The following is a 10,974-nucleotide window of genomic DNA, read 5'->3' on the forward strand; positions in this document are numbered from 1 at the left end:
CCCCAAAGAAGAAATACTACAGACCACATTCTCTGGTCACTAAACAGTGAAACTAGAAGTAAATGTTAACAAAAATATGCAAGCAAAATTTCTGCCAGTTGGAAATTTTTTTAAGAGGGACAAAATCCCATAAAAATTGCTTCTAAACAACTTTCAGGTCAAAGAGAAAACAACAACAACAAAAACACATCAAAATCTAAGATACATCAAATATATAACACCATAAAAATTAAAATAATCTGGTAAATTAAGATTAGAGGAACAGATTAACAGACCCAAAGATGCAAACAGACATGAGAATTTTAGACTATAATGATGATGTTTTAATGCAAGAAAATGGATTTTTCAATAAATGAAAAACTGACTAGTAACTGGTGAATAACGAACAAAGGAGAAAACAATATCATCTTTTCTCTAGTCCCTATAATGAAATAAAATTCAAATGAGATTTAAAGTTAAAATTCAACACAAAACCCACAGTGAGATAACTTTTCATGCCCATTATGTTAGCTATTATCAAAAACACAGAAAATAACAAGTTTGGAGAGGATGTGGAGAAACTGGAACCCACTACACCGTTGGCAGAAATGTAAAATGGTGAAGCAACTATGGAAAACAGTATGGAGGCTATGCAAAAAATTAAAAATAGAACTACCATATGATCCAGCAATACCACTTCTGGATACACAACCAAAAGAACTGAAAGCAGGGTTTCAAAGAGATATTTACACATTCATGTTCACTGCAATACAATTCACAACAGCCAAGATGTGGAAGCAATCCAAGTGTGCACTGATGGATGAATGGATGAACAAAATGTGTATATACACACAGTGAAATACTATTCCGTCTTAAAAAGGAAGGAAATTCTGATATATGCTACAACACGGATGGATCCTGGGGATGTTATGCTAAGTGATGATTCCACTTTAATGAGATACTTAGAATAGTCAAATTTATGAAAAGAAGACGTAAACGGTGGCTGCCAAGGGCTGGGGGAATCCAGAAATGGGGAGTAGCTGCTCAATGCGTATAGAGTTTCAGTTTCACAAGATGAAAAGAGTTCTGGAGAATGGCTGCATGACAATGTATATGTATTGAACTGAATGTACTGAACTGTACACTTAAAAACGGTTGAGACAGTAAATTTTCTTATGTGTATTTTATCACAATTTTTAAAATTAACACACATACTAGAGGAAAATATGAATGAGTATATTTATAGTGTGGCAATGGGGAATGCAGAAGACTTAGAGGAAAGGAAGAACAAGCTGACCGAGTAAAAATGTAAAATTTTTCTATGGCAAACAACAAAGGGGGTGCTATGGTCTGTTTGTGCCCCACTCCCCAAAACGGTATGTTGAAATCTTAACCACTATGGTAATGGTATTAGTGGGTGACATTTGCTGGAAGGAGGAAGGGCCATTAAGTGATGGGGGCAGAGTACTCATGAATGGGATTAGTGCCCTTATAAAAGAGGCCCAAGAGACCCCTCACTCATTCAGCCACATGGGGTTACAGCAAAAAGATCGTGGTCTAGGAATACGGCCCTCAGATACCTAATCTTGCAGCACCTTGATTTTGGACTTCCCAGCCTCCAAAACTGTCAGAGTAGATTTCTACTGTTTATAAGCTACCCAGTCCATGGTAGTTACAGCAGCTCAAACAGACTAAGACACATGGAATTTAAAAAATACTTACAAATAATTTATCAGAAAGAGACATTTATTAGAAAAACATAAAAGCATAAAGAAACACAAAAAATCCAAATGGCCAGTAAATTTATGAAAACATACTTAACTTTAAAAATAAAGAAAAAGCAACAATAACATACTTCTGCCTATTAAAGATAATAAAGGTTTGCAATATTTTAAACAGGTATGAAAAAGCAGACATCAGAAAACCAAGATGTAGTCTGATACAAACCAGTGAAACTTTTTTGTAGGGTGAAGTGGCAATGACTAAAATAATACTTATATCCCCCTGCCCCCACCAGCCCCCCTTTCTGGGAGATTTTGGGAATCTCACTGTGTCACCCAGGCTGGAATGCAGTGTAGTGATCATAGCTCACTGTAACCTCAAATTCCTGGGCTCAAGCAATTCTCCTGTCTCAGCCTCCTGAGGGGTTAGGACTACAGGTGCACACCACCATGCCTGGCTAATTTTTTCATTTTTTGTAGAGACAGGGTCTCACTACGTTGCCCAGGCTGGTCTTGAACTCATGGTCTCAAGCAATCCTCCCACCTTGGTCTCCCAAAGTATGGGACTCTATAGGTATGAGCCACTGTGCCCAGCCAAATAAATGTACATTTAAAATGCACTTAAGATTTCTACTTACGTTTGAGTACTTATTGTACTTTCTGTTACAACAATTCAGCACTAACCCTTTAACCAAGTATTGCTTTTCAATTAACATTAACAGACATTAAGAAACCAGAATGACTATCTACAGGTTTAACGATGATTCACATTTTGGTCACAGATACCACACAAAAAGACTGAGTATTGCGCAATGGTCATGGAATTATGAAGCTAAAATGATACATTCAGTTTCATCATTCAAAGGATAATAACCATTTTAATGTGGGCAAGAAATACAGAAAACTAAGCATAGCCAGGAAAAGAGAGTAAGATCCAAACACAGTTGACTTTTTACTCACGATCATACAATCTGTATGTGGCAGAGCAATACTCTCAAGAAATCCTTTTGACGACTGGTATAGTTTTAAAAATGTCTCTCACTTACCAACAAGTGCTACTTTCAGTAGGACAATCACCTTGAAGAGGCAACCACGCTAGAGGACTAAATCTATTTCAGCAAAAAAAAATAAATTCATCAAACATACACTAAAACTTTCCTCCATTCCTCCAAGGCCACAATAATCTATGAACCCATCTATTTTTATCTCCTTCAATTATCCCCCCCAGGTAAAATATGTCTTTATTCTTTTGCACAGTTAAACAGCCCAACTGTTCCTCAGTTCCCATCACTTGATGCCTCTCTTCAGATACCTCCCTCCCTCAGTCCTTCCCTTTCCACTAGCTTCTTGCCCTTGGTTAATAAATACACTCAGCCAGATGCAGTGGCTCATGCCTGTAATGCCAGCACTTTAGGAGGCCGAGGTGGGCAGATCACAAGGTCAGGAGATTGAGACCCATCCTGGCTAACATGGTGAAATTGGGTTTCTACTAAAAATACAAAAAACAAAAATTAGCCAGGTGTGGTGGCGGACGCCTGTAGTCCCAGCTTCTTGGGAGGCTGAGGCAGAAGAATGGCGTGAACATGGGAGGCGGAGATTGCAGTGAGCTGAGATCCTGCCACTGCCACTCCAGCCTGGGCAACTGGAGTATATTTATAGTGTGGTAATGGGGAATGCAGAAGACTTACAGGAAAGGATGAACAAGCTGACCGCATAAAAATGTAAAATTTGTCTATGGCAAACAGTGAAATATTATTCCGTCTTAAAAAGGAAGGAAACGAGCGACACTCTGGCTCAAAAACAAAACAAAGCCAAACAAAAAAACACTCAATTTTCAATAATCCTGAAACATCTTTTCCTGACGTTGCTTCCCAATCAAGTTACCTATTTCTCCCTTCCTGAATGAATAATCTCTATCTCATCACCCATTCTACTGAAACTGTTAAATGCTTTTAATTTCCAAGGAAACTGGTCACTGATCAGGCCCCACTCGACTTCTCTACAGGATTTGTTACTGGACAACTAAATACCAAACTAGGTATTTAGGTATCCAGGACACTATCATTTTCTATGACTATTCTAGTTATCCTCCAAATTTTTCATCGGTTTTCCTGCCTTTGCTCATTGTCAAATGATGTTTTTTATTGTACACTCTGCTTAGGACATTTTTTGTTAACTACCATAACGATGAGTCCCAAGTTGACTTCTAAGGTTTAGACCACTCTCTGAGCTCTAAACTCTAATAGTCAACCATCCACTACCTCGGTATTAAAACAAGATGGATAATGCAAACACAGCATACTTTTTAGTATCTTTCTCCTAAACTCACCTCTTATTTCAGTCCATGGTGTCAATCCTCCAGCTGTCCAAGCAAGGAACATTTGAGTTATCTGTAAATCCTCCACATTCAACTGATCACCTAATATCATCAAATGCATATCATTTACAACTCCCCTCAGTTGCCTTCTCTGTCATCTCTATAATCATTTCCCTACATTGAGACTTCAATTAATACAACAGCTTCACTAATAACCTTTCCATAACGAAATGCTCTACGATGTGTACCGAATAAGATCTATCTTCCCTGATACAGGATATAAAGGCCCCTCACAACCCAACAGTTTACATTTCTATCTTTTCGGTTTCATCTATATTGTCTAAAACCTCCTGTTCTATAATCCCCCCCGACCCTCCATACACATATTAGACTCTTCGAGGCAACATATATTTTCAACTCTCTCGTCATTTGTTCCCCCAGTAAACAATGATTTCATTATTTGGAGTCCACTCCAAAAGTCGTATCTCTGCGACTTTCTGTGATCCTCCCCTGAAGAATGGATAATTTAATCATTTGTGAATTAGAGATAGTGATTCTACTTTGCTTAGTATTTTGCCCTATTATATGGTTTTATCACACCATACTATTTTAACTATATATTTACATACCATTTTCTCCTGGTGCTCTTGGAGGATCAGGCTTCACTCATTTTTATTCTTTATTCATAAAATATAGTAGGATCTCTCTTCCCTTTCACCTGCCATTATTTCAATCCCTCCAAACTCACTGTACTCCCAAAAGTCAAAGAAAAAAAGGAGAAATAATGTGTAAATAACAATCATTGACAACTTTGGGCACCGAGAAGAGTAAAATAAATCAGGGGGCAGAGGTTAAGTGTATGCCCTCAAATCCAAAGGCTGGTTGGGATTTAGAGGGGCATTAGAGAGGATGTCCTGTACCAAAAGAAGCTTCAAGCAACCATGGCCAAAGAATGCTTGATGGCTAAAGGGATTATTTTAAGGTCGTATTTAAAAATATGGGCGTGGGGGCTCACGCCTGTAATCCCAGCACTTTGGGAGGGCGAGGAGGCAGATTGCCTGAGGTCAGGAGCTCGAGACTAGCCTGGCTAACATGGTGAAACCCTGTCTCTACTAAAAATACAAAAATTAGCTGGGTGTGGTGGTGCACAACTGTAGTCACAGCTATTCGGGAGGCTGAGGCAGGAGAACTGTTTGAACCCAGGAGGCGGAGGTTGCAGTGAGCCAAGATCGTGCCACTGCACTCCAGCCTGGGCAACAGCACAAGACTCCATCTCAAAAAAAATAACAATAATAAATAAATACGTATAGGGCTAGGCTAGCACTTTGGGAGGCCAAGGCACGTGGATTGCTGGAGGTCAGGAGTTTGACACTAGCCTGGCCAAAAGTGAAACCCCATCTCCACAAAAAATACAAAAATTAGCTGGGCATAGTGGCAGGCACCTGTAGTCCCAGCTCCTTGGGAAGCTGAGGCATGAGAATCACTTGAACCCAGGAGGTGGAGGTTGCAGCGAGCCGAGATTCTGCCACTGCACTCTAGCCTGGGTAACACAGTGAGACTGTCTAAAAACAAATAAATAATAAATTTAAAGAAATGTATAAAGTACTAATAACCCACTCATCATGCAATAATCTTTACTTCAATGCACTTGAGGGCCTACCACAAGCCAGTCATTGCCCTGAACAATGGAGATAAATAGGTGAACATGACACATAAGGTCCTGCTCTCATGAATCATACATTCTAACAGGGGAGACACAACTATATAATGTAATGTAAGCTAGTGATACACAACTATATAATGAAAGGTTAGCTAGTGATAAACACTATAAAGAAAAATCACAGTAAAGCTGAGGTAGGGTGGGCTGTGTGGGTGGCTATTTCACAGGGTGATCAAAGAAGGTCTTCTAAAAAAGGCGACATTTTACTGAGATTTAATGAAACAAAGCATCTGAATCATATGCAAATATCAGCAGGAAGAGTTCTCCAGGCAAAAGAGCAAACTGGAAGAAGCAAAATGGGACCTTGCTGGACAGATTCAAGAAACTATGTGGTGGTGGCACAGTAACTGAAGGAGGGTCGTAGGAAATGAAGTCAACTCACTAGATAAAATAACAGGATTAGTCAAAAAAGAGTGATTACAGGTAACTTCTACTACATACAATTTCTGTCCTGTAACCTAACTTAGTTTGACCTGACACTTTACTGTAAATAAACTAACATAGCATTATCCCAAAATGGCAGTATGAAAAGTTACATGTTAAAGTAAGGTCAATGGTCATATCCTACTCATAATTCACCAGTCTTCATCTCTAGTACCTACCTTAAAGTCTAACTTCAGTATCCTGTACTTTCCAGAGATCCAACACTCAATTCTGAACCCCCGCTTCCTCAGTTCCCCCTAGACCCCATGCTAAATTAGCACCTGGGGGCAGGAACTTTGTTTTTTTTTTTTTTTTTTTTTGAGACGGAGTTTTGCTCTTGTTGCCCAGGCTGGAGTGCAATGGCATGATCTCTGCTCACCACAACCTCCGCTTCCAGGGTTCAAGCAATTCTCCTGCCTCAGCCTCCCAAGTAGCTGGGATTACAGGCATGCACCACCATACCCGGCTAATTTTGCATTTTTAGTAGAGACTGGGATTCTCCATGTTGGTCAGGCTGGTGTTGAACTCCTGACCTCAGGTAATCAGCCCGCCTCGGCCTCCCGAGGTCACACCTGGCGGGACCTTTGATTCTTACTTGAATTCTTAAAGACATTTACCTTTTTTTTTTTTTTGGAGATACAGTCTCACTCTGTCCCCCAGGCGGGAGTGCAGTGGCATGATATAGGCTCACTGCAACCTCTGCCTCCTAGGTTGAAGCAATTCTTGTGCCTCAGCCTCCCAAGCAGCAGGGATTACAGGCACGCTCTACCATGCCTGGCTAATTTTTGTATTGTTAGTAGAGACGGGGTTTTGGTCAGGCTGGTCTTGAACTCCTGACCTCAGGTGATCTGCCCACCTCTGTATCCCAAAGTGCTGGGATTACAGGCTTGAGCCACCCCGCATAAAAATCTTACCATTCATCTTATCTCATTCCTATCAGGGATCTAACCCCTGCCCTTAGCTACTTTGAAATCTCTCTATCTCCTTCTTCTCCATTTCTACAGCTACCATTAACCTCAGATTATGGGAGTTGCCTAAATGATTTATTTCCCTTCAATCCCTACCCTCAATCAGTGTGTATTAGTCACTACTGCTAAACTGACTTTCAAAACTTTTTCATCATTTCCTCATTCAATCTGTAAGGTCTTCAAATGGATACCTAATACTTACTATGTAAAATCTAAACTGCTCAGTTTTCAAGATTCTCCAAAGTTCATAGTATCATTTACAACAATCTTTTATTAAAGCAAAGTGCTCCACTCCTACAAAGATTAATTCTCAACATTCCTAGAACAAACTTAGTTTTCTTATTTCCCAAAGCCATCAAGGCTGACCATGTAATTCCTAAAGCAATCTCAGTTTCTAAGCAGAATTTATGTATGGAAAAAAGTCCCAATAAAGAGAAATTGAGTGGTCTCATAAGAAAGAAATAAAAACAGAAAAATATCTTCTGATCAATAAAGGAAATTAAAGATTTCACATGACCAATACTGATAAATAACTAAAACATTCCACTGAAATCCAGTTTATAAACTGTTTTTACTTTCAGAGAAGAAAAAATTGTGGATCACAGATTTCAAGTCACTTGTCCAATGTCCCACATTTAACAAAAATGAAAAAGCATAAGCTTCTATGGACTCAAAATCCCGTGTAAAAACCTTGGCCTGTCTGCCCTGTCTAACCACAGAGGAAACAGATGAATATATTCATTGGAAAAGCATTAAAATACCTGGATGTCAAATATCTATTCAAAGAGTGGACACAGGGTTTAAAATCCTGGTGCTTAAAATCCTTCAGTTGTTCCCCATAGCATTTAAATGCAAAACTACTTAGACAAAGCCTTTGTAAATCTGACTCCTAACCCAATCTACCAAATCATTCCGCCAAGTTCCAATTACACCAAAGTATTTAAAAATGTTATTCTAATGATAATTCGTAGAGGATCTGCCATCACCATTACATTTAAAGAGAAGAGTAGCAAACAAAAAGATACTAAGGATAAACGTGGGTGTTACCAATCTTTCAGTCTACATAGGTTAAAAGCTGTTTACGAAACACAGTTTTGCATAAAAAAGATATTACTGAAATAAATATTAAAATACAACTTCTAACATTCCTTTCACCTTTCACAAGAAACTATATAACTATTGAGTTTATGCTCAGGAATCATACTGCCAGGACTTGAGTTCAGGCTCTACCAAGTTCCTAATAACCTCTCTGAATCTCATTTCACATTAACCTCAATGTCAGTTAATACCTATCTTGTAGGATTATTGTGCAAATTAAATGACAGAATGTGAAGCACTTATCACTATGCCTATAATACAACAAGAGCTCAGATATATTCCTCTAATAGTTAACTGTTCAATGAACATAGATTCGAGTGGAAATCTTAATTTTTGGCTTATCCTCAAATCCTTTTGTCTCTGACAATCTGCTGATGAGGTTAAAAATGTTCATTCACCATGAAGAATACCAATTACTCATTTGCATTCTGAGGACATCCAGGAAGTCAGGTGGATGCAATAACTTGATGTGATCTGATCTTCCCTTGTGTACAGAGGTTTGTCTTTAGGCACCTTGCTCAATGTCTAGCTTGTAGTAGATGATCAATATTTTGAGGGAATACTGGAATGAATGAAACTGTCTGGCCAAATAGCCTCAAAGTTTATCATAGAACTGAATCACTTACATGGCTCTTCCAGCAGCAACCATTCTGACCCATGGATGACCTAAATTCTAATTTCAACTTCCACCATGGGGCCATATTCCAAGAACTCATATAAAAGTGAAGCAACAACGGATGGATGCTCAGTTGAGGGTACATGGTGTTTACGGCACTCCCAAAGCTGAATTTAAAAGGGCACACCGCAGGACAATGCATCAATATATATGACATCAAGAATAAAAATGTTAATCCCTTCTGCCTTTCATCTTTTAAAAACTGTCTTTGATGTTACATCAATTTCAACATTGTAACTCACCTGTTTTTTCAGTTATATCTGAATCAGGAGTGTTTGCCCTGCTAACTTCCCCTTCAGCATTCTCTTCTTCAGCACTAAGAGAAATTGGTGAAGAAGGGCCAGGCTGGGAAGGTTGAGGGGTTGCTTCGGGCGCTTCCTCAATCTTACTCCTTTTCTCAAAGCGAAAACGGTCCAGGTTGAAAAGATTCATATTGATAGAAACCACCACCTTGCAGGGATGGGGGCTTTAAATGAACTATCTGCAGGGGGAAAATAAAGAAAGGAAAAGAGACCATGAAAACAATATAAAATACAATGCCACAGCAGTTTATTCCCAAGGTAATAGAGGGCCCGCAAACATGCCAGTGGCTCAGGACTATTATGGCTGCGCTTCATTGTTAGGCCACAACGATTAGAAGGTGGACGAGGGGTATCTTTTCAAAATTTTCATTGCTTTTCACTCCCCTTCGTCCGCCTCCCCCGCCCGCCCCTCCTTACTGAAACCACGAGCTGACCCTCGTGCAACCTCCTCTTACCCCAGCACGCGCAGGCACGTTCCCCAGTATAACCCCCTAGCGGGCCTCGCGCCCGCCCACAAAGAGAGGCTCCCTGTGCTACCGTGCCCCCTGCCTCGAGAAAGGACCTGCCAGGGCCCGCGCCTCGACACTGCGGGGACACAAAGGGGCCAAAGAAGGGGAGCGGCGGAGGCCGTGCTGGCGGGCACCCGCCCGGAAGTTGACGCGGCGCGATCCCAGCTGAGAGGAAGCTGATAGGATTAAGAGCACACAGGAAGGTTCAGAGGTGGAGTGTATGCTAAGGCATCTTTTTAACGTTCAATCGCTCGCTTGTTTTTTCTTCCCTCAGTACTTACGATCTTGTAGCCTCAGAGCTATGTAACAAAGGTTGAAAATAAAAAAATAATTCCTGGCGTGGGCCGACGGTAGCCGTGCCGGGACCTTCCAAAACAGCACGGATAAACCTTACGAGCGCGTAATGATGACGCAACACGCAGCCTAGGCTTTTTCTTCCCAAACAACGCGCGAGCCGAAAATGTCTAGGCGCGCGCTGTTGTCATGGTAATTCGTACCCGTCTCTGCCGGCTTGTAAGGGCCAGATTGATCTGTACCTTTGTCTGTCCTGTTAAGTTAGCTACAGAGTTATCAAATTAAACAATAGTAAATAGCATAATGACAAAAAATATATATATAATACAATTATATATTGTAGGTATTATAATCTGTAGTGTTTCATCTATAATGTAGATAGCATAATAGTAATAATATTGTGCTAAGCATTTTAAGTGTATAATCCCAGTCCTTACAAGAAGCCTATGTTTACAAAGCAACGAAACCGAGACCTGCAAATGTATTGGTAATTAGTGAGGGATAAGAACCGCTTCAGAGCATTTGAAGTAATTCCTCACTTTCGGCTTGATATTCTTAGAGTGGAATTTGATTAATTTATTTTAAAAATTTTTTTAATTTTTAATGTTTGCGGGTACATAGTAGGTACATGTTTATGGGGTACATAAGATATTTTGATACAGGCATGCAATGTGTAATAATCGTATCAGGGTGAGTGGGGTATCCATCACAAGCGTTTACCCTTTGTGTTTCAAAAAATCCAGTTACTTTAGTCATTTAAAAATGTGCAATAAACTGGGAACGGCGGCTCACGGCTGAATCCCAGCACTTTGGGGGGCTGAGGCAGGCGAATCACAAGGTCAGGAGTTCGAGACCAGCCTGGCCAACATGGTGAAACCACGTCTCTACTAAATATACAAAAAATTAGCCGGGCGTAGTGGCAGGCGCCTGTAATCTCAGCTACTCGGGAGGCTAAGGCAGGAGAATA

The 10,974-nt window shown here is 40.2% G+C and overlaps 1 protein-coding gene across 1 annotated transcript in view; it reads right to left on the reverse strand.

Annotated features, from left to right (window-relative positions):
- Positions 1–9,885, reverse strand: part of SMARCAD1 (SWI/SNF-related, matrix-associated actin-dependent regulator of chromatin, subfamily a, containing DEAD/H box 1) — an 86,333-nt gene extending 76,448 nt beyond the window's left edge. Inside the window, exons 1-2 of the mRNA XM_025386282.1 lie at positions 9,660–9,885; positions 9,145–9,383 (exon numbers count right to left, since the gene is read on the reverse strand). Of these exons, the coding sequence (XP_025242067.1) occupies positions 9,145–9,334 (190 nt within the window). The 5' untranslated portion in view covers positions 9,335–9,383; positions 9,660–9,885. The remainder of the gene's footprint in view (positions 1–9,144; positions 9,384–9,659) is intronic.
- Between the last annotated feature and the right edge of the window lie 1,089 nt (positions 9,886–10,974).

The sequence above is a fragment of the Theropithecus gelada genome, chromosome 5, assembly GCF_003255815.1.
Source record: "Theropithecus gelada isolate Dixy chromosome 5, Tgel_1.0, whole genome shotgun sequence".
Lineage (NCBI taxonomy): Eukaryota > Metazoa > Chordata > Mammalia > Primates > Cercopithecidae > Theropithecus > Theropithecus gelada.